At 41.8% G+C, this 24,422-nt stretch overlaps 1 protein-coding gene across 25 annotated transcripts in view; it reads right to left on the bottom strand.

The window, feature by feature from the left end:
* Window positions 1-24,422, bottom strand: part of EPB41 (erythrocyte membrane protein band 4.1) — a 227,269-nt gene that overhangs the window by 38,610 nt on the left and 164,237 nt on the right. For 12 of the 25 annotated variants that reach the window (XM_042440148.1, XM_042440169.1, XM_042440168.1 and 9 more), the window contains 3 exons: window positions 22,150-22,191; window positions 21,326-21,388; window positions 9,104-9,283 (listed from right to left, as the gene is read on the bottom strand). In XM_042440148.1, coding sequence (XP_042296082.1) covers window positions 9,104-9,283; window positions 21,326-21,388; window positions 22,150-22,191 — 285 coding nt within the window. The remainder of the gene's footprint in view (window positions 1-9,103; window positions 9,284-21,325; window positions 21,389-22,149; window positions 22,192-24,422) is intronic. The other 13 variants (XM_042440155.1, XM_042440164.1, XM_042440162.1 and 10 more) reach the window with 5 other exon arrangements.

The raw sequence follows: 24,422 nt of genomic DNA, 5'->3' as shown, positions 1-24,422 counted from the left end.
GCCAAGTGCAAGTTGGTAGCACTCTTGGAGGAGAAAGTGCAGCAGCTGGAGTCAAGAGTAGCTACACTTCAGCATATTAGGGAACAAGAGGATTTCCTGGACACAATAGAACTAACCATCTTGGATGAGTACCATGCAGAGGAAGATGCTAGGGTGGAAGAGGTCACTCGCCATACACAGGAGGCAGACAGCTGGAGGAATGTCACAAAGAGAAGTAAGTCAAGAAGGAATTGTTCGGGGAGCTTGCAGCTAGAGAATCGATTCGAAGCCCTTTCCCTTATCAAGGAGGATGAAGAAGAGCAGCATGGACAGACTTCAGGGACAGAGCAGGGGAGCCTGAGTGTCCCACCCGAGGGAACAGTCGCTGCTAAGCCTCGGAGGAGGCGTGTGGTCGTAGTGGGGGACTCCTTGCTGAGGGGTACCGAAGCAGTGATATGTAGGCCTGACAAAATGTCTCGAGAGGTGTGTTGTCTTCCAGGTGCAAAGATCCGTGATGTGACAGAGAGGCTGACAAGACTGGTCAAGCCTACTGACAAATACCCCTTCCTTTTGGTCCACGTGGGAACTAATGATACTGCAAGACACAGCCTTCAGAACATCAAAAGGGATTACGAGGCGCTTGGTAGGAAGCTGAAAGGAATGGATGTACAGGTTGTCATCTCGTCTCTTCTGCCAGTTGAAGGGCATGGTCCAGGAAGGGAGAGGAAAATAGCGGATGTGAACAACTGGCTTCGCAGATGGTGCCGCCGAGAAGGATTTGGATTCTTCGATCATGGGCTGCGGTTCCACGAGGAGGGACTTCTTGCAACAGACGGGTTGCATCTCACGCCAGTTGGAAGAAATGTTTTTGCCAACAGTCTCAAGAACTTGATCAGGAGGGCTTTAAACTGAGTTCCGAGGGGAAGGGAGACAATATTAAGGAAGGCGAAAGGGATGGCGAAAATAGTCAAACTGACATAGAGGAAACAAGAAAAAAAGTGCAAGGACCCAACAGTAGGAGGCAAAAAAACTTGCACAGGCAGCAAGTAAAAGGGAACTATGTTCTGCGATGTCTCTACACTAATGCACAGAGCATGGGAAATAAGCAAGATGAACTCGAACTCCTAGTACAACAAAGCAAATATGATATAATAGGCATCACTGAAACCTGGTGGGATGAGTCTCATGATTGGAATGTGGAAATAGAGGGGTATAACCTTTTAAAGAGAAATAGGCCAAACAAGAAAGGAGGAGGAATAGCACTATATGTCAGAGATATTTACACCAGTGAAGAGATCCAGGACATCAATCATGGAAGCCAGGTGGAGAGCATCTGGGTAAAAATTAAAGGGGAGGGAAACAACAAGGATGTTACGGTGGGAGTCTACTACAGACCCCCAAGTCAGACGGAGGAATTGGATGATATCTTTCTAGAACAGATGACCACACAGTCAGAAAAGAGAGATGTAGTAGTGATGGGCGACTTCAACTATCCTGATATTTGTTGGAAGTCAAACTCAGCAAAATCCTCAAGGTCTAGCAAATTCCTCACTTGCCTGGAAGACAGTTTCATGGTCCAAAAGGTGGAAGAGGCAACAAGGGGGTCAGCTATTTTAGATCTGATCCTAACCAACAAGGATGACTTGGTTAATGGGGTGCAAGTGGTGGGATCATTGGGTGGAAGTGACCATGTTCTCCTGGAGTTTGTAATACAGTGGAAAGGAGAAGCCAGGCATAGTCAGACACGCATCCTAGACTTTAGGAGAGCGGATTTCAGTAAACTTAGAGAAGTATTGAGAGCAATTCCATGGTCAGAAATACTAAAAGATAAAGGAGTTCAGGACAGATGGGACTTTCTCAAAAGGGAGATACTGAAGGCACAATTTCAAACAGTTCCAGTGAGAAAGAAAAACGGGAGGTGTCTCAAGAAACCAGGATGGATGACTAAGGAACTTTCAACCGAGATAAGTTTGAAACGGAACATGTATAAGAAATGGAAAAAGGGGGAAATCACAAAAAAGGAATTCAAAGAAATAGCAGGCATGTGTAGGGGTAAAGTCAGAAAAGCTAAAGCACAGAATGAACTCAGGCTTGCTAGAGAGGTTAAGAACAATAAAAAGGGCTTTTTTGGATATGTCCGCAGCAAAAGGAAGAAGAAGGAAACGGTAGGTTCACTGCGTGGAGAAGATGGTAAAATGCTAACAGAAGACAGAGAAAAGGCAGAATTACTCAACACCTTCTTTGCCTCAGTCTTCTCAGAAAAGGCAAAGGGTGCTCAACCTGAGGATAATGGAGCAGAGGACAGGATAGGGGCATTTCAGTACAGAATAAGTAAAGAGATAGTAGAGGAACACCTTATTAATCTAAATGAATTTAAGTCTCCGGGACCAGATGAACTCCATCCAAGGGTATTAAAAGAACTGGCAAATGTAATATCGGAGCCATTGGCAATCATATTTGAAAACTCCTGGAAAACAGGAGAGATCCCAGCAGACTGGCGGAGGGCAAACATTGTCCCCATCTTCAAAAAGGGGAAAAAAGAGGATCCCAACAATTATCGTCCAGTTAGTCTGACATCAGTACTAGGAAAGATTCTGGAGCAGATCATTAAACAGAAAGTCTGTGAGCATCTAGAAGGCAATGCCATAATTACAAAGAGTCAACATGGGTTTCAGAGAAACAAGTCATGCCAGACAAATCTAATCTCTTTCTTTGATAAAATTACCAGCTTGGTAGATGAAGGGAATGCTGTGGATGTAGTATATCTTGATTTCAGTAAGGCCTTTGACAAAGTTCCCCATGACATTCTTGCAAACAAGCTTGTAAAATGTGGGCTAGACAAAGGAACTGTTAAATGGATCTGTAATTGGTTGACCGACCGAACCCAAAGGGTGCTCAGCAATGGCTCTTTTTCAGCCTGGAGAGAAGTGACCTGTGGGGTTCCACAGGGCTCTGTCCTGGGCCCAGTGCTATTCAACATCTTTATCAATGACCTGGATGACAGAATTGGAAGCATACTTATCAAATTTGCAGATGATACCAAATTAGGGGGAATAGCTAATACCCCAGAGGACAGGATCAAGATTCAAAATGATCTGAATAGACTAGAAAGCTGGGCCAAAGCTAACAAAATGAAATTCAACACGGAGAAATGTAAGGTATTGCACTTAGGGCGGAAAAATGAAATGTACAGATATACGATTAGGGACACCTGGCTGAATGAGACTACATGTGAAAGGGATCTAGGAGTCCAAGTAGACCACAAGTTGTGATGCGTGTGTGATGCGGCAGCTAAAAAGGTCAATGCAATTTTAGGCTGCATCAATAGAAGTATAGTGTCTAGATCAAGAGAAGTAATAGTGCCACTGTATTCTGCTTTGGTCAGGCCCCACCTAGAATATTGTGTCCAGTTCTGGGCACCACAATTCAGAAAGGACATTGAGAAACTGGAGCGTGTCCAAAGGAGGGCGACAAAAATGGTGAAAGGTCTGGAAACCATGCCCTATGAGGAACGACTTAGGGAGCTGGGGATGTTTAGCCTGGAGAAAAGAAGGTTAAGAGGTGATATGATCGCCCTGTTTAAATATTTGAAGGGATGTCATATTGAAGAGGGAGCAAGCTTGTTTTCTGCTGCTCCAGAGAACAGGACCCGGAACAATGGATGCAAGCTGCAGGAAAAGAGATTCCACCTGAACATTAGGAGGAACTTCCTGACAGTTAGGGCTGTTCGACAATGGAATGCACTCCCTCGGAGGGTGATAGAGTCTCCTTCCTTGGAGGTCTTTAAACAGAGGCTGGATGGCCATCTGTCAGGGATGCTTTGATTTGGATTTCCTGCATGGCAGGGGGTTGGACTGGATGGCCCTAGTGGTCTCTTCCAACTCTATGATTCTATGATTCTATGACTCTGTTGATGCCCTGACTGGTATCTGGAATACCGGTCTCTCTAGGGCTATACACAGTATCGCTCCCAAGCGTCCTCTCAGGCCCGCCTCCAAGCGTAAGCCCTGGTATACGGAAGATCTCCGGGCAAGGAAGCGGGAACTGCGACGGCTAGAGTGTCGTTGGCGGAAACACCTTCACTTAGACGACAAGGCTCTCCTAGACCAACTGTTAGAGGACCATGGAGAGGCGATACGAGCAGCTAAGAACTCGTTCTATGGTGCTCGTGTCGTGTCCGCGGAGTCGCGTCCAGCAGAGTTGTTCAGGGTGGTCAGGGAGCTGACTCAGCTCCCTCCCGCCCTGAACCAGATCCTTGAACCTTCTAAGGCCTGCTGCGACCAATTTAATAACTTCTTCGCGGATAAAACCTCTCGGATAAGCGAAGGTCTTAACGCCGACATTCAAGCAGAACCTAGTGTAGAGGCGTCCAGAGCCTCCGTAGATCTCATTAAACTGGATCGGTTTGAGTCAGTAAGTACCGATGATGTGGACAAGATCCTCGGAAGTGTTCGGAAGACGACCTGCTCTCTTGATCCCTGCCCCTCATGGCTAGTGGCCCAGGGGGGACCGGCAGTAACTTTATTGTTACGCCGGATCATTAATACATCCTTGAGGGAAGGGCAATTTCCATCTGATCTAAAATTGGCCATTGTAAAACCTTTATTAAAAAAGCCCTCCCTCGACCCCCTGGTACATAATAATCGGCCAGTCTCGCTGCTGCCATTTTTGGGGAAGGTGATCGAGAGGGCGGTTGCAATCCAGCTTCAGGCGGTCTTGGATGAAACGGATTATCTGGAACCATTTCAAACTGGTTTCCGGGCGGGTTACGGGGTTGAGACGGCCATGGTCACCTTGGCCGATGATCTCCGTCTGGGCATCGACAGGGGAAGCGTGTCCCTGTTGGTGCTCTTGGACATCTCAGAAGCTTTCGATACCATAGACCATGGTATCCTTCTGGAGCGCCTGGCAGAGGTGGGAATCGGGGGCACTGCCCTCCAGTGGTTCCGGTCCTACCTCTCTGGGAGGTCCCAGATGGTGCAGCTGGGAGACGTGTGCTCCGATGAGAGGGCCCTTAAAACTGGGGTCCCTCAAGGAGCCATTCTGTCTCCCATGCTATTTAACATTTACATGAAACCGCTGGGTGAGATCATCCGGAGACATGGAGCGCGGGGTTATCAGTACGCTGATGACACCCAAATAATTTTCTCTAAGTCTCCGACTGATGCAGTGACTGAGGATGGCGTCTCTCCTCTCGTGGCGTGCCTGGAGTCAGTAATGGGCTGGATGAGGGAAAACCGACTCAAGCTGAATCCAGAGAAAACGGAGGTACTTGTGATAGGTTCCCCTGGTCCAGGAATGGCGGTAGTTCCACCTGTCCTGAACGGGATCACGCTCCCTGTGAAGGACTCTGTGCGCAGTCTGGGGATGCTTCTTGACTCGTCGCTTCACCTGACTGCTCAGGTGAATGCGACGGTCAAGAACACCTGTTATCAGCTTCGGCTCATTCGCCAGCTGCGCCCATACCTGGCCCAGAGGGACCTTGAAACGGTAGTACATGCTCTGGTAACCTCGAGATTGGATTTCTGCAACGCACTCTACATGGGGCAACCCTTATACCAAACCCGGAAGCTACAAATGGTTCAGAATATGGCAGCCAGGCTGGTCACTGGAACTTCCAGGGCCAGCCATATTACACCGATGCTTAAAGACTTGCATTGGCTGCCTATTCGCTTCCGGGCACAATATAAGGTGTTGGTAATGACCTATAAAGCCCTAATTGGCTTGGGCCCAGGATACCTGAAGGACCGCCTCTCCCCGTACATTCCGTCCCGCACCCTCAGAACATCTGGGCAGCAATTACTTAGGGTGCCAGGGGCTAGATTGACCTCTACCACGAGGAAGACTTTTTCCATCGCCGCCCCGGCCCTTTGGAACACGCTGCCCACAGAGCTCCCCTCAGCCACCTCCCTGGCCCAATTTAGAAAGGACCTAAAAACCTTTCTATTTCAGATGGCATTCCCCGACTAAAGTCCAGTGGGCCTCCCTTCCTCTTCTGTGGCAAAGAGGACTGGCTAACGGGGGTTTTATTCTGTTTTATTTTGCTGCTGTGTAATTGTTTTAACCTGAATGTATATGTTGTGTTTTATTGATATTTGCTGTGAACCGCCCTGATCTATGGAAGGGCGGTATAAAAATAAAAATTTTATTATTTTATTATTATTTATTATTTATCCTGGAGTGGTCGCTACCGCAAAGGAACCCAGGCACCCTAGGTGGCAGGGTGTGGCTAGCTGGAGAGGTGGAAGCTATGAGACCGAGTGTGAAGTCAGCGAGTGTCAGAGGACTTTGTGGGGATCTAAGCCAGGAGAAGGAAGTGGTGCCACCAAGAAGGCCACTCAGCCTAAATTGGTGGAGTGGAAGCATGAAAAGCAGATGCGCCTGGGGATGTGTCTGTGCTGTAGCAGAGGGGGTTACTGAAGTGCCAACTGCTCTACGACAACCTCAGCTACACTGACTGACTATGCTGATAATAAGATTTCAAAGAGAAAGACCAACTAGAGATATCAGCAGTTCAGAAGCAAAGAAGCACCACGTTGGTGATCACCCAGGCAGTGGAGGATCCATTGTGGATCCTCCAGAGTGTCCATTCAGAGGGAGAGCAATGCAGAGCTGTTTGGAAAAGACTGGAGCCTGCCCTAAATGACACTAAGCAGCAGGTGAGGACAACAAAGCAAGTCCCAGACAATGGGTGTCTCAAGACCATGGTGATTGGCTGCACCGCACTCATCTTTATCTAGGTATGACTGAGGGCCCAAGAGGGAAGAGGAAATATGGAGATTGTCAGCATGGTAGACTCTGTCTGCACTAGGTAATTAATGTACTCTGACACATTTACCAGACTGGGCCTGCAGACAGAGGAATTGCCAACCCCCATAAATGCAACTGAGGAAGTAAATTTAAGTTTACGAATGCTTATGTTGCCAAATTCTTTCTTTAAGTTAGTCTCAAAGGTCTCTTTACAACCCCCATTAAATTTACCCAGATAGATGGCAGCTAAGGTCCTTGTTCACTCTTACAATACACCGGTGCGCATGGAGGTTGGAAAATCTGTGAAGATCCAGCAATTCATGGTAGCCCCTGTGAGAGCTCATACAATTGTCCTGTGGTGAACTGGCTCTAATTTCACAATCCCCACATTAACTAGAATTTGGATAGTAATAGCCTTGTTTTGAAAACAAGAGTATTTTGCACCCTCTACCTCAATTCCAATGGCTCCTGAATTAGCCAAAATGTTAGTACAGCGCATATATAAAATAGATGGGGTCTCCAACAAGGTCATCTTAGACTGGGGAGTCCAATTCACCTCTGTGTTTTGGAAAGCTTTTTTGAAACTGTTAGAAACTGTTAGGTGCTGAAAAAGGTTTGAGTTCAGCCCACCAGCCACATATGGACAGTCAGACTAAGAAAGTTAATCAGATTTTCAAGAAATACTTTAGAAGCGATGCTGAATTTTTAGCAAAACAACTGGTTGGATCTTCTGCTCTTTGCAGAGGTGCCTTAGAACAATGCTGTTTGCCAGAATATAAGACATTCACCTCTCTAGGTTGTGCATTGACATGTTAAAATTTAAAATGTGAATACCTAAAAGGACACTAGAGTGAAAAAATCTGCCATCCTTCAGCTTGTGAGGGAGTGAACAGGCAGGCCCAGTTCCAATAGGGCTAGTCTAAAGATAGAGAGCCCTCCCTCCATGATAACTGTCATCTTTCGACCTGTGAGGGAGTAAACAGGCAGGACCAGTTCCATCGGGGCTAGTCTAATGGATTAAATGTAAATAAAATTTAAAGTGGGAGATTTAGTTTTTCTGTCAACCAAATTTTTAAAATGTTTGCAACTTTCAAAGAAACTGGGAACTAAGAATGTTGGCCCTTTGCCCATAACAAGGATTGTCAGTGCCATGGCAGTAGAGTTAAGCGTACATAAAACCTATCATCATGTACATCCTGTATTTCATTCTAATCTGTTGAATCCTTCAGACATATTGAAAGTATGGCATTAAGTTCCTCCTGCTGTGCCACCTCTGATGGCTGGTTACCAACACCACTTTGAGATCAAGCAAATATTGGACTCAAGATGGCAAAAGAGCCATCTCAAATGTTTTGTACAGTGGAAACATGTTGCCATGGGACATTCAGAGTGGGTGGAGGATTCTCATGTATTTATCCCTAAACTGGTACGGACTTCCGTAGGAAGTACTCTAACAAGTCTGGGCCTGGCTGATGTGTTTTGATAGAATGCTAACCATGTTTGTTTTTCTAACCTGTACAATTCATTTCATGGTGACTGTGGCCCGTTACAAACGGGCATAAAGTACGGACTGGGTCCGTATTAGGATTAGAAAGGGGCGTCCCTTCCGGACGCCCCTAACCCTACTACGGACACAGTCCGTACAAAATGGCGGCACATATGATGCTGTGAGTGCGCCATTGGCGCCTCGCGGCGTCATATCTGCGCCTCGGAAAGAAGCGCCATTTGGGGGCTTCTTTTTGCTCCACGAGGAAGCCGCGCGGTTTGGCTGCTACGGATCCCTCGCGGAGCAACCGGCAGCGGCGCGAGACTGCCCCTTCTGGGCGGTCTGTAACGCGCCATAGTTGCTTATTTCTGAGCTTCAGTTTGAATGAGGAGTTTGTCTTTGGAGGGGTGGTGGTGGATGGATGTCAGAGTCTCCCCACAGAGCTCTCTTCTATTTTAAGTTAGGCTTATTTAGCTGTACTGTAGGCATGTTAGAAAAGTGTGTGTGGGAAGGAGTGAGCAGTAGTGAGGGATTGTTATGTGGGAATTCACCTGGTACTGTGTGGGAAACAGGGGAAAGTGTTCAAAGGTTACAGAAACAAAACTTGTTGTAGATTTAGATCTGGCAATGGGCTGCTAGTGTACTGAACCTGATCTTCAGTAAATGCTTTCTGGTTTCACCCATGAACTCTGTTCATTGAGATAGATATGAAAATATATCCCACTCAATATAGATAAAATGAATCAATAACAAAACCATAAACAGTCTCAATTAACTTTTGATTTTTTTTGTTTTTGTTTTCTATGTATTTCTAGGGAGAATAAAACATCAGTTTAATTAAGAGCACAGCCAAACTATTATTAATTTCATGTTACATAAAGTACTCACTCCTTCTGCTTCTGTAGGAATCTGTCCATTGATGTTAAGGGTCCTGAAGGGAGAATGAGTTGACAAGCGCTTGTCCCATTCACTTGGCCGTGGTTCAGGGACAGATTCCATAAAGTTTTTCTTCAGCTCACTGATGTTTGCATGATGTTTCTTTATCTCCTCCTGAGTTTTATCTAGATCCTGTCATTAAGAAAAAGATGCAGAACACAAATCATGGATAATTGTGTTTAAAGATGCATTTATGGTTCTTTAAACTGTCAAATTTGTTGCACTAAGTGGATCCATCTCCATTTAGTTATAGACATAAGCTAAACTAGAATGCATTGGGAACATCACCTGTTTCTTCTTCCTGTAGATGTAGAATGGATTTTACCAGTGTGGGAAAAAGTAATTTCTAGTAAATTAAAAATAATTTTCATTTTAAAACCTTGTCACCTAGACTAATAAAAAAAATTAACTCAGAATTCAGTTTTTGGGTTTGGGTCGGTTTTGGGGGGGGGGGGGCGGGAGGTAATTAATTTCCCAATGCACAACAAATGCAATTAGCATCTTTAAGGCTTTAATCCTATACCCACTTACCTGGCAATAAGCCACAATGAACTCAGTAGGACCTACTTGTGAGTAAACATGTATAGGATTCAGCTATAAGACTACTTCCAGTATCTGTTTATTCCTATGTCAGTATGCCATTGCTCATAACAAAAACAGCTTATTAACATACTTTTTGCAATACATTAATATACATTCACTTAAAGTAAAAAAACAACAACTCTGAAATCAGTAAGTCATTAGCAAACATGAATTCTGAACTTGCATTATTTCCCCCTTGCACTTTCCAACGTAATATAATTTACTTTCTTATTTCCTTTACTTCATTAGAAAAAAACACATGGAACAGTCCTCTCGAACCTTTACCATTTCCAAATGTAGATATGAAAATGTTATGGTTTTATTCTCCATCTGTTCATGGAAAACTAAATATATCTGGTGAAGTGGATACTTTTTTTGCTCCTCCAAGATATTTTATGCAAGAAAATATGTGTGGTAGGCGCTGGGGAGAGGGAGGAAGAGCATGTGCCTGGAAGTAACTCATACAAGTAACCAGCTAGTTGTTATTACTGTACTTTCTGTTCCTAAGGCCTAACTGTATCGTATTACAGCTAATTCAAGAGATTACTTTTTCTGCTGTAACTGACTTTTATAGGTAACTATATAATTCATCATATGCCTTATGTTGCTCAAAATCTCAAATATGAGGTTTATTAAGTAAGAACAAGTTGCTTACCTCTAACTGTAGTTCTGTGATCATCTGTTTTCATACATATCAGTATGTGCCTGAGCAAAAGACTGAACCTTCTACATTCTAGAAATTTTGGTGGTAGCCTGTCTCCTTTATGTTCATGCTCATGTCTTTTCAGTTCCGAGGAAGAGGTAAGCAAGGAAACTAAAAATCTACCAAAGTACCACCACAGGAAGAAGAACAGGTTGTGTGGATGCAGATAACCACTTACAGAAGCAGTTACAAGTAAGAAACCTATTCTTATTTATGGGCTCTGTGCATCACACATAGAGATAGCAATTAGCAAGCTTATTCAAGAAAGAAGGAAGAGAGGGTCATTCAGGCAAAACTTATGGCTGCAAAGCTCTTACCAGGATGAGCATCAAGGCAGCAGAATTGAATAAAGATGGAAGGCTGAGATTAGGTAGCCAGCCAAAGAAGTCAGTCAGACGTACAGTTGGCCCTCTGTATCCATGGATTCAACCATCCACGGCTTGAAAATATTTTAAAAGTGTACAAATTCCAAAAAGCAAACCTTGATCTTGCCATTTTATATATGGGACACCATTTTACTATGCCATTGTATTTAACAGGACTTGAGCATCCCTGGATTTTGGTATCCACGGGATCTTGGAACCAAACCAAGGGCCCACTGTATATCCCTTAAAAAGGCTGTTAAAGCTGCATTAGCCACTGAACTATGATTACTGAGACAGACTTAAACAGGCATCACAGCTTGTGCCCTACAATGAGAGAATGCAGTAAGCATTCCAGAAGTGTTGAGGAATTAGAATAGAATATAAGGAGAATCACCTCCTGGGTTAGGTGAAAAGTAGACACAAGCTGTGGCAGGAAAGCACAATAATATCCAACCTGAATAGCTCCTTGTCCCTATGCCAAATAAGCTATGACTAGGACTGCACTCTGAAGCTGGAAACTACTTAGGAGCATAGCAAGCCATCATCTATTAAGAAAGCTATTTTGAGAGAAGAACTTTATTGATAAAGGCAAAATTTGCTTCATGAGTGAAGAGTGCAGCTATAAGTATTCACACACAAGATGGGAGTCCTATGAAGAACTAGACTCTTAAGATAATGACGGAAATGTTTCTGGCAAAGTGAACAGTGTGGCAGAAGAGGACGCCAGAACCAGATAAAAGGGCAGCGAAGAGAGCAGTGAAATATATTTTTTAACAAAAACAAAAACTCTAAAACCTTTCCCCTGCAATGAGAAGGTAACAGAAGGCATTATTAAGAGGGTTAGCACTGTGTTACACAGTACACCTACAAAATGCTACCATTTGAAATGACATGGCATTCTGGGTAGGTTTTCTAGCACTAACTAGGATGACCTAAGTACTTTGGAGATGTGGGACACTGTCTCACAGTCAGCTGATGCTTTGCAGCCATCCATTACGTTTGTGCAAAGTTCAAAGATCAAGACTCAAAATTGAAACAGATCTTCAATGGGGATGAACTAGATAAGTTTTCTGTTTAGAATACATGGCCACATAATAATTAGTATTTTTTAAAATTGTTGTTTGACATCAAGTTCACTTCAACTTATAGAGACCCCATGATCTCCAAAAGCCCTGGTCATCAACTCCTCTGCTCAGCTTTTGCAAATTCAGCACTGTGTCTTTATTGACTGAGTCAATCCGCTTGTAGTGCTGTCTCTCTCTTTTCCTACTGCCTTCCACTTAATCAAGCATTAGCATCTTTTTCAGTGAGTCATGTCTAATGGTTGTATAAAATACAGTATGACAATCTCATTTGGATCATCTTGGCTTCTAGGAAAATTTCAGGCTTCATTTGCTCTAAGACCCACTGATTTTTCTTTTCTTTTTCCACGGTATCTATCTATCTATATAGAATCTATAGAACTCTTCTCCAGCACTACAATTCAAATGATTTAGTTCTCTTTCTATCAGCTTTCTCATAGAATCATAGTTGGAAGAGACCGCAAGGGCCACTTAGTCCAACCCCATTCTGCCATGCAGGAAATCTAAATCAAAGTATCCCTGACAGATGGCCATCCAGCCTCTGTTTAAAGACCTCTAAGGAAGGAGACTGCACTACACTCCAATTCTTCACAATCTTACTTTCACAACCATATACAGAAATTGGAAATGCTTCCATCTACCTTTTACAGTGGGGCTTCCGCATACGCGGACTTTTTATAAGCGGCTTTGAGCGTACGTGCTCAAGCCGCTGGGCGCGCGCAGGGCAGAAGAGGCGACGCGTCCCATTCAGTTGAATGGGCGCGCACGCCTGTTGTGCCGCGCGCGCGCCCGTTGCACCCCCTTGCACGAGCCCCATTGTTTACAATGGGGCTCGAGCATAGGCGGAAATCGCCATACGCGGCGGGATCCAGAACGGATCCCCCGCGTATGGTGAGGTTCCACTGTATTTTGTTCCCCTGATGGTCATACAGCACCCCTATTATTGGTTTGAATTTCCCTTTCATCTTTTGGATTCTGGAGAATAAGTTTTTTTCCTACCTTTTTTTGTTTGCTTTCTTGCATTTCTTTGCATTATTATAATAGTTATCTTTCTCCCTTATTGATTGTATGTACAGTGCTGTGTAAATCTACAGTGCTTTATAAATAAAGTATAACAATAACAATAACAACAACAATAATAATAGGTCTCTGAACGGTTGCATTCAGGAGTGTGACCCTGTTTTTATCACTTTTTGGTTTTGCTTCTCTGTCCTTAACATTTGAAGAGTTTTGTTTGTCATCCAATGAAGGGTTTCTTTCTTTTTCGCTACAAATAGTGTGTTTTTGCATTCTTCCCTGACCATGTCCCTGGTTTCAATCCAAAATCGTCTAGATTTCCTATCAATTAGATTTAGTATCACAAATCTGTTTCTTTACATGGTGCTTCAATTCTACAGGTACATTCTCAGGTTGTATTTTGGAATGATGAGGGATCGGATGTACTTCTTTTTCAATTTTAAAATTATATCATCATCTCTACCCCCCCTTTTTTTTTTCCTGGTAGCAGTGCACAAATTGTGGCCCTGTTCCCACTCGTCATTAAGGCTGGCCTGGAGGCAGAGGTGGGATGCTGCATCAATATGACGCATGCCCCAACTCCGCCATCCCAGGACACTGTGACGTTTTGCGCTGCTCCGCACAGCACACGTTGTCATGGCACTCCTCCAGAGCTGCGTCCATACAATGCAGCGCCAAAGGAGCACCGCCAAGCCATGGCAACACGGCAATGGTGCCTTTTCTAGGGCACAAAAAGCGGCTCCTTTTTGTGCCCTGGGAAGGCCAGATTGGGGTTCTGGTGTGCGCTTGCTCCAGCCCCAATCTGGCTGAAACAGGGGTGGCTCCATGCCACCCTGTTTCACATTTCAATTCATCAATTACAGAGCCATACAAATATAAAAGATATCAAAAGTGTTCCCTCACAGAGTTAGCTAAAGTGACTTGAATGCCTTTGTTAGATTAATATTGTCTCCCTTCCGACCTTATAATCAAGAAAGCAATTCCAAATGACAATAAAATTGTGTTTTTCTTTCTTTCCTTTTGAAATCTGAAGTGTGTTAGTTAATTTTCCAATCATTACTAGTTGCCATATGTTATTATGCCAGATCACAAGTATCTCCTTTAAATCTTTCCAGACTCAGATGATGATCAATTTAGCAGGTACTAATAAAGGGTTTGTGAGATGCCTCTGCATTGTCTCCTAAAAACCCAGGAGAGCCCGTTCTGGAGTCTTTGTAAGATGCTGGTTAATGATATTTTTTATTTAAGAAAAGATAGCTTCCCATAATTTAGATAACTTACTATAGAATCACCATAAATATTGCTTGTTGCTTTTGTATTCCGTCAAGTCGTTTCAAATTTAGGCCAACCCTTTCACCGAGTTTTCTTGGCAAGATAGTGCCCTACTCTGAGGCTGAGTGTGAGTTGCCCAAGGTCACCAGTGGATTTCCTGTATGGCCAGGCAGAAATTTGAATCCTGGTCCCATAATATTGCTAGGAACCCTTAATTTAATCACCTCACAAACAAGATTGAATCTCTACTGGGAAAGAGTTGGGTCTCTTTGTAAAAGTCACACTGGAGTCAGATATTATTTACCTGGAATTTTTTTAATGTGCTTCTCCTTATGACTCAGAAACACTTTTGAAGGGGAATTTGCCTGATATATTATTCCATATTTTCTTATACAGTTGCCCTCCTAACTTGTGGTTCTTGGATCCATGACCTCGATTATCCGCGGAGGGTGGCCTCCTCTGTTTTCAAGCCCATAAGGCTTGAATATATGCAAGCCTCCATTCACGCATGGGGGTCCAGAATGGATTCCCCACAGAAACGGAAGGCCAACTGTATAGGCAAATATCCCATTGGTTCCCAATGCCTTTCTGAGACCATCTGAAGGGCTCATATTGGAAACAATCAAATGGGAGACACATTTCTTAACATGACCATCCTTCATGTCTAACAAAATTTCAGATGGAGTAAGCTCTCATAAAACCTGAGCTTCAACATGTGGTTGCCTGATGAAATCATCAACCTTGTACTACATAAGCCAATTTATATTCAAATCCTTAAGTTGATTCTTCCACAGAGCTCATGAAAGTGGTTGGGAATCAGTATAAAACTCCCACAACTTTGTTAGTCCTTTCAGGTGGAACAATGGCGTCAATAATATGCTACCAGACACCAAGTCTCAAACATGAAATATGATTCTGATGGGTTTGACTAGTAAAACTTTGGAAAATTTACCAAGACTATGGTGTGATGTTCCCATAAACACAGCAAGTGCTTATCATGGTGATCCATAAGAATCTTCATTTCACATACAGCATTTAAAGAAGACGTATAAGGTTACAGTCCACTGGGCACAAAGTCAGCAAGAGAAGGGTAGAAAAAAGCAGATGAAATGTCTCTAATGAGGGACAAAAGATGAAAGAAGTTTTTAAAAACCATAATCTTCTAAAAGAAATATATAGTGAATTTCTACTGAAGTGTTACTGCTGTGATGTACAAAACAGAAAAGAAAGGTAGGGCAATGCAAGCGCATGTAAGGAAAAAGAAGCAAGACAGAAAAGTCTCTAGAGTCCAGAAAATTCTGAGATTATGATTCCCACAGACACAAATCCATATGTCTGATGCACAACACCATTATAAAGAAGAAACTATTCTGATTACTTTTGATAAATAGGGAAAAAAAGAATTATTTATAAAAATGCAACTATAACAGCAATTAACTACTTTTGGGCCTATAACCACAGCTAATTACATTTTAAAAGTAACTTTCTAATCTGTGGTGTGGTTTGGGGAGGCAAGAGTTGATGGTAGAATTTGGCCAGCTTGCATTGTTGCTGCAAAGTTTAGATATTCAGGTAATAGTGTGCCAGATAAAAGTCAGAGACATCATATGCAGGACTGATCATAGCATTGAAAGGAGCCTAGTATCTTGGTACCTGCCAAATTACTGGACTAGCTCTGTCAAGCTGAGGACTGAGAAGTATATCAGAGGATTGTGTTCCGTCTTAGAACCTTGCACTATGGTAAGTATAAATAGATTCTAGTCTTTCTCTCCCTCTCCATGAAGACTATTCCATTCAACAATTCTGAATAGCTGCCCACCTTAGCATTAATTCACAGTCCTCAAAGAAAAGTCTGATTTACCTGTCTCTATCAGAGTACAAGAAATGGGCTCTGCCCATTAGATAAGTTTCTGTGTTGTTTTTCTTCAGATTGTAATTTTGGTTTGAGACCTCTCTGATCTCTTCACATTCCTCTGCTGTTAAAAGCAGCATCCAAAGTCAGTCATAAGAACTCTGAAGTAATACAGTCCAAAGGAAGTCATATCACATATGTTTTCTGAATACTAAACTGACTCTTGTGCAAAGGGTTAATTACATATTTCTATATAGTAGTAATAACCTTAAGTTCAAAGTTTTTTGTGGGTTTTTCAGGCTATGTGGCCATGTTCTAGAAGAGTTTCTTCCTGACATGTCACCAACATCTGTGGTTGGCATCTTCAGAGAATGCAGAGCATTCTCTATCAGGAAGAAACTTTTCTAGAACATGGCCACATAGCCCGAAAAACCCACAAAAAACTATGGATGCCAGCCTTGAAAGTCTTCAACCTTAAGTTCACCTTGCACAAATGATTTAGGATCCAAAATATGAAGTCAATAAATGTGCAGTAATGAAACCACAAAAAGCCGGTGGAAATGTTAATGGTTACAGCCAAGGAACACTCTTGGACAGTCTGGGACATATTAAAGTCAAGGAAGAACCAATGCAGCTGGGTATAGGCACTGCTGAATAAAGCCTGGTACCTACTTTGCATTGAGTAATTACCAGCAACATTTAGGAAGAGTTACAAATCACTGAGTATGAAAGTGTGTTGTACTCTAATGTTCAATGTTTTATTCCAGCTAATGTGTGCAGAAGAAAAATGGCCAGTCTGAAAGAGCAACTGTGCTGCCATTTTGAAGCATTGCACAGTGGCTTAAAATATGACATTAATAGCATAACTTGGAGGAGGGCAATTAAGTCTAGCACACTTCTTTTAATTTCTTTTGCGCTAATTTCATTTATCTGATTCGCCAAGCACTTTGTCTTAGTACTTCCGTGAATTGGTTTTCTAAGCTAAACACAGTCAGATGACATACAGTGCCAAAATGTGTGTGGGGTGGGGATGTTCCAAAGTATCTTATAACTCTTTTTCTGTATGGACACCTGCAACAAAACAGTTAAAAATCACATCAAGTGGGCAAAGAAGCAGTGGTTCACATGAGCTATGGAACAGGGTCTTGTCTGGCAACTGGAGGATGACAGTGCTGCAAAGAAAAGTGCATCAAGCTGAAAATGTTCTACTGGGAGGAGATAACAGATTAAACAATCATCTTAAAGTGGGACTAAAAGAACAAGGGTGAAAACTGCCTCTTGCCAGATGATCTCTTGTTGGCTGGGTTACAGGCCATTTTACTGATGGCCAAAATTCTGCATGGTAGCAATCACACCAAAAAGCTGCAAAGCACTAAATTTAAATTTTAAAAAGGAAGTGCATTAAAAAGACACTGTTAAAAAAACCTCCTATTAGCTGCTGTTTCTGTAATTCTGAGTAAAACACATATCACATAGGAATAGAGTCAGTATAAGAAGCCACACATTTTGCAAATCAATGATATATGATTGGAATGTTCAGAATCATCAAGAGCCTGTAATTGTGGTGTAAAAACGTAATTGAGCTTGCATGCCCTTAAGGCAAGGTGATTAAAATCCGTTTAACCAAAGTCACAGAAAATGTCAATGATTACAAAATTATAAAATTGCAAGTTGAATCATTCAACATACAGTGAATACTACTTTGCAAGAAGATTCTCAATCCAAACTGTGGAGGGAGAAGTAAACTTTGAGTAAAATATGCTTTCAAGAAAAATCTATTGTGATGACATTCTAGTTCATCTTCAAAATTTGTGGAGACTTACAAGAACTTATGCCATTGTCAGTGCTTTTATATACTGTTGAAGAATCTGTTATGTTTGTGGAAATGGGGAAATAAGCTTTACCTAACTATATTAATATCTGTATTGCCAAATTTATTTGTTATTCCTTTTTATCTCACTGAGATTTTGAATTATCTCAGTTTTTATCTGTTTATAAGTTGGATGTATTTCATGCATCATATTTAGCAAATCAGGGGCAGAGTACTTTATGTGCAACAAAAGTTCAAAGATTCAGTCTATGGCATTTCCAAATAAGACTGAAAAAGTATTCTGTTTGAAAGCTAGAAAGTCAGCCATTGCAGATATTGAGCTGAACATGGCTGTATTCTGGATCTGAGGTAGCTTCCTTTGATCAACACGCAATGGTGTATTTAGATCCTCGCATGCCTTGATGTCCCAAAGTCCCTCTATTCTTTTAAAATATACCTGCTCCCTCTGAGGAGGAAAAAAAATCTTAAATGCCTATAATACTAATGGAAACTATAACATATAGGAAATGTGTAGGCCACATGTGTTCTCAGTATAATTCAATGGGCTGAAAAGAATTAAGGTGTTTCTGCAGCTGTGTTGAGAGTGAGAAAGATTATCTTTTGCTTCTTAGTGAGATTTTTAAAAAGGTCTAAAATCACTAGGCACTACTATGTATGCTTTCTATGCCTTCTATTTATTCTCTACCTAGGGTACGACCTGAAATTCACTCTCTAGGGTAGGAATGGACCACTGTTGTAAGTCTGAGGACCAACTAGTCAAGGGGCCAATATTCCAGTGCCCGGACGTTTAAAAAATGAGAGAGAAAAAATCAAAACCAGAAGTGGCTGGCTCTACTAGTTTTGAAAAACAGGTACATTTTGACATTAGAATCATAGAATCATAGAGTTGGAAGAGACCGCAAGGGCCATCCAGTCCAACCCCCTACCATGCAGGAAATCTAAATCAAAGCATCCCCGACAGATGGCCATCCAACCTCTGTTTGAAGACCTCTAAGGAAAGAGACTCCACTACACTCCGAGGGAGTTTGTTCCACTCTCGAACAGCCCTTACCGTCAGGAAGTTCCTCCTAATGTTGAGGTGGAATCTCTTTTCCTGGAGCTTGCATCCCTTGTTCCGGGTCCTAGTCTCTGAAGCAGCAGAAAACAAGCTTGCTCCCTTCCTCAATATGACATCCCTTCAAATATTTAAACAGGGCTATCATATCACCTCTTAACCTTCTCGTCTCCAGGCTAAACATCCCCAGCTCCCTAAGTCGTTCCTCATAGGACATGGTTTCCAGACTTTTCACCATTTTAGTTGCCCTCCTTTGGACACACTCGTTTCTCAATGACATTTTTAAACTGTGGTGCCCAGAACTGGACACAGTATTCCAGGTGGGGCCTGACCAGAGCAAAATAGAGTGGCACTATTACTTCCCTGGATCTAGACACTATACTTCTATTGATGCAGCCTAAAATCGCATTGGCCTTGTTATCTGTCACATCACACTGTTGACTCATGTTCAACTTGTGGTCTACTTGGACTCCTAGATCACTTTCACACTTAGTTTCATTCAGACAGGTGTCCCCCATCCTATATCTGTGCTTTTCATTTTTCCGCCCTAAGTGCAGTACCTTACATTTCTCCGTCTTGAATTTCATTTTGTTAGCTTTGGCTCAATTTTCTAGTCTGTTCAGGTCATTTTGAATCTTTATCCTGTCCTCTGGAGTATTAGCTACTCCTCTTAATTTGGTGTCATATGCAAATTTGATAAGTATTCCCCCAATTTTGTCCTCCAAGTCATTGATAAAGATGTTGAATAGAACTGGCCCGAGGACAGAGCCTTGTGGGACCCCACTGGTCACTTCTCTCTAGGATGAAAAGGTGCCATTGTTGAGCACCCTTTGCGTTCAGTCAGTCAACCAGTTACAAATCCATGTAACAGTTGCCTTGTCTAGCCCACTTTTTACAAGCTTGTTTGCAAGAATATCATTGGGAACCTTGTCAAAGGCCTTACTGAAATCAAGATATACTATATCCATAGCATTCCCTTCATCTAACAAGCTGGTAATTTTATCAAAAAAAGAGATTAGGTTTGTCTGGCATGACTTCTTTCTCTGAAACCCGTGTTGACTTTTTGTGATTATGGAATTGCTTTCTAGATGTTCACGGACTCTCTGCTCTAGAATCTTTTCTGGGATTGATGTCAGACTAACTGGACAATAATTGTTGGGATCCTCTTTTTTCCCCTTTTTGAAGACGGGGACAACGTTTGCCCTCCTCCAGTCTGCTGGGACTTCTCCTGTTCTCCAGGAGTTCTGAAAGATTATTGCCAATGGCTCTATATTACATTTGCCAGTTCTTTTAATACCCTTGGTTGGAGTTCATCTGGTCCCGGAGACTTAAATTCATTTAGATTAACAAGGTATTCCTCTACTATCTCTTTACTTATTCTGTACTGAAATTCCCCTAATCTTTCTTCTGCTCCATTATCCTCAGGTTGAGCTCCCTTTGCCTTTTCTGAGAAGACTGAGGCATAGAAGGTGTTGAGTAATTCTGCCTTTTCTCTGTCTTCTGTTAGCATTTGCCATCTTCTCCACGCAGTGACCCTACCGTTTCCTTCTTCTTCCTTTTGCTGCGGACATATCCAAAAAAGCCCTTTTTGTTGTTCTTAACCTCTCTAGCAAGCCTGAGTTCATTCTGCGCTTTAGCTTTTCTGACTTTTATCTCTACACAGGCTCGCTATTTGTTTGAATTCCTCTTTGGTGATTTCCCCCTTTTTCTATTTCTTATACATGCTCTGTTTAAAAGTTAGCTCAGTTGAAAGTTCTTTAGTCATCCATCCTGGTTTCTTGAGACATCTCCCATTTTTCTTCCTCACTGGAACTGTTTGAAATTGTGCCTTCAGTATCTCCTTTTTGAGAAACTCCCATCCATCTTGAACTCCCTGTGACCTATGTAAAACCTGGTGACTCCAACAGGCTTTCAGGACAGCCATTTCAATGTCTTTTGGAAAAAGAAAAGGGCTAACAGGGAGTTTGGAGGGATTAAAAGTCACATGAGTAACAGCCAGATAAGAGGCAGGTAGGAGTGCAGGGCTTCAGTTAACCTACCCCTATTCTAGGATAAGAGAATGGCATGACAAACTTTGAAATCACTCCATTGTAGGCCCGTGGTTTGAAGACTACTGTTTAAAAATAACCAGGTAATCAGGTTATTGAGATTTTAGACAGATGGTTAAGTGAACAGCATTCCCAATCATATATTATCAGGAAAACACAACAGGAAAAAAATCTAAAAGGTAGGAAAAATGATTGCATAAATGTCATGTTTACTGGCATGCAAAAGCCTATTTTTCACAACTTCATGCAAGAGCATGCGAAAACAAAACAAAAAACAAATGTAGCAGCAGAAGGGGGAAAAGAGTTTAGCAAAGAATGCAGAAGGTCCAGGCAAACACAACTGAAATAAGCTTCAAATTCATACAAACCTCCAACATTAAATTGCTATGTCTTATATAAATGTTTTCACCATCTAGTCTCTTTGATCTTTTCTGTGAAAGTGAAAGAAGGGGGGGAACAAACAAATAAGCACAAAAAAATTAAGAAGGTTGTTCTTGCAGGAATTTGCAAATTGGAAACCAAAAAAGGTTAAATTAACATTTGGAGAGCTGTGGTATGCCAAGGAGGTGTTAAATACAGAGCCACATGGTCATGGAAAGAATTTAAGAAAAATGTAAGGCCTTGTTTATGAATCATAGAAGAATGTAATGAGATATCCTTAAAAAGACAGTCCCCAGAGCTTCACTGTCCTGTTTGCATTGTATACATTGTCTGCCTTCCACAAAGAAAGGATCTACTACTTTCTTTGTAAAAGTCTATACATTTCAGTGATATAGCTACGCAACATCAGAACTGTCCTCAAGGCACCACATCTAAAAATGATTTTTAAAAAGTATTTATTAAAATTAGTATGCTATATACCTAGACTTAAATTTAAAATGTAAACAGTTTTCTTTACTTTTACAGTAAAAAGTTATTTTGTCCCTCAAATGCTGATTGTTCACAGTTCTCAAAGATGAATAATTTAATTTCTTTAAAAAAAGAACTGGGAAATCCATAATATGTGGTATGGTTCTAAAAATAACTTTTAAAATACATTCTCCAGTTCATTTGGGACAGAACTGGCCATTCTACAGACAAGCAACAGCTACTAATTAAAATAAATGCAAATGAAGAAGCAAGAACACTGTCTTTTTAAATACATATGCATGAGTGATAATTTTGCCTTGATGGAAGTGAAAAAACAGCTAACCTTCCTCATTCTTATCGGTTCTTCCTCTTTTCCTGCATGCTGCTGTTTTGTAATAATTAAAAGAAGACAAGAATAAATTTATTTATTTTAAAACTATTTTAGCCTTCCCCCCCTCTCTTTAAATAAATAAATTATACAAGAAACCTAACCAGACAAACTTCATTTCAATCACCATTTGTGGTGGGTACTGATATTTCAATATACACTTTCCCCACATATGTTAAAAAATAAAGTGGTAAAAACATTTTTGTTAGTAGTGCTTTAGAGACAACTATATTTCAAAAACAGTGATGTGTTTTTGAAACACTGTTAAACATGCAGCAATTCTCATGCAGTTGAGAAATAAGTAACATCATACCTTAAAGTGCTATTTTGTTAATTCAACATCACTTTTTAAATTTTTATTTTGAATTTGGCTTTTTAAACACTTCTTCCCATGTTTTTGTTGTAACTATGCTTTTCAATAAATAGTCTTGCTAATAAATATCATTTAGACTAACATGCAAAGTTCCTGGGTCCCTCAAAAATAAGTACAAATGTGAGAAAGCAATATTGCACTGAAAAGGAAACCTGTGCTACTGATTTGGCTCAGTTGGTGCATTTATTTGGGATTGCTGTTTAGTCCAACAGTTTGCAGTCCAGCTTCTGGGAAGGAAAAAACAGGTTGCCTATTTGTAACTGTGGTTCTTTGAGTGCTTGTCTGTACTCTCACATATTCTTCACCTGTACAGGGATCTTCAAAAGTTTCTAGAGCTGCATTGTGGTGGGAATCCTGCCCTCTCACTTGCTGGATATGTGGAATTCATTCCTATTCCAGTTCCAAGTCTTTCAGTGAGAGGCCTGGAGTAGAATATCATGAAAAGAGAAGGAGAGCAGGTTGCACGAAGGCACAGATGACCACTGAAAGATCCATAGTTACAGATGGACAACTTGTTCTTCTTCATGGTCTCTGTGACTCACACATATTGGCAAGCTAATTCACTGAAGATGATGAGTCATGTCAGGACTGATGACAGTACTGCATTAATAAAAGACACATCAGAGTTTGAGTGAGCATCCAGTCTATAGTGAGACAGGAATATAGATGGTTCAACCATGCAGCTGCTTACCAGATATCTAGGAGAGGAATCCCTCTGAGATACGCTAACGCGGTAGCCACTGCTCAAGTCTAATTACCTTTAGCCCTTTGTGGAAGAGGTTTCTCAGCAAGGGTGTATTGCAAGGTAGACAGAATCCACCACCCAGGGTTCAGATTACACTGCCTTTCTTATACCACGCATAACAAATAGGTGAAAAGTTCACTGGAACTGTTTTGTCCATGTGACATATGAGTGTCCTAAAATCTAAGGTATGGAGAGAAAGTTCAAGGTCAGAGGATGGCAATTGAATGGAAGTCCAAGAACCAAGGGCTAGTTGAGATAAAAGGTGAACACCATTTTAGACAGGAAGGAGGTGCCTGTAGAGAGACCATCTTGTCCCTATGAAAGCATAAGTAAAGGGTGTCCATCCTTAAAGTTGCCAGTTTGCTGGCTCTACAAGTAGATATAATGGCAACTAAGAAGGCTACTTTCCAAGAGAACAGGGAAAGACTGCAGGATGCCATGGTCTCAAAATGATGCACCATAAGAGGACTAATGAGAGGTTCCAGGCCAGGATGCTGAAGGTGCATGCAGTCATTCAAAATGGTCCTTATATTTGAGTGGACCAACCAAGAAAGCGCATCTTGCAGCTTGAAATGAATGGAGACAGCCACCAGGTAGACCCTCAAGGAGAAGTAGGAAATAGTCTTGGCTTGCAGAGACATAAGAAATCAAAGAACAAATGAGGAAGAACATCCCCAGTGACACACCTTTGCACTACAGAATGGATAAAAAGACAGCCCTCTTGGATTTCTTAGGAACATGTCACCAATGGCTTGCAGAGGGCAAACATTACTTCCCTGCTGTTCTTTGAAAGCTCAGGGGAGGGCAGATGCACCAAGCAGTGAGCCTGACAGAGGCTACATCTGGATGGAATATTTTTTGTTTTGTTTTGCAGAGACAGAAGATCTGGGCAGCAGAGGAAGTGGTAGAAGGTGTCACTAGACAACCCAAAAGGATTAGAGAACCATGATTGATGGGGCAAAATGGGGTGATCAAAATAACATTTGCATTGTCCTCCTGGACATTTATTATGACCCCTGTGGGGAAAGGGAGGGAAAGTATACAGCAGACATCTATTCCATTATTATTATTATTATTATTATTATTATTATTATTATTATTATTATTATT

This window comes from Sceloporus undulatus, chromosome 9 (genome assembly GCF_019175285.1).
Source record: "Sceloporus undulatus isolate JIND9_A2432 ecotype Alabama chromosome 9, SceUnd_v1.1, whole genome shotgun sequence".
Lineage (NCBI taxonomy): Eukaryota > Metazoa > Chordata > Lepidosauria > Squamata > Phrynosomatidae > Sceloporus > Sceloporus undulatus.
Note: the sequence above shows the minus strand (reverse complement) of the source record. Positions and strands in the feature narration are given on the sequence as shown.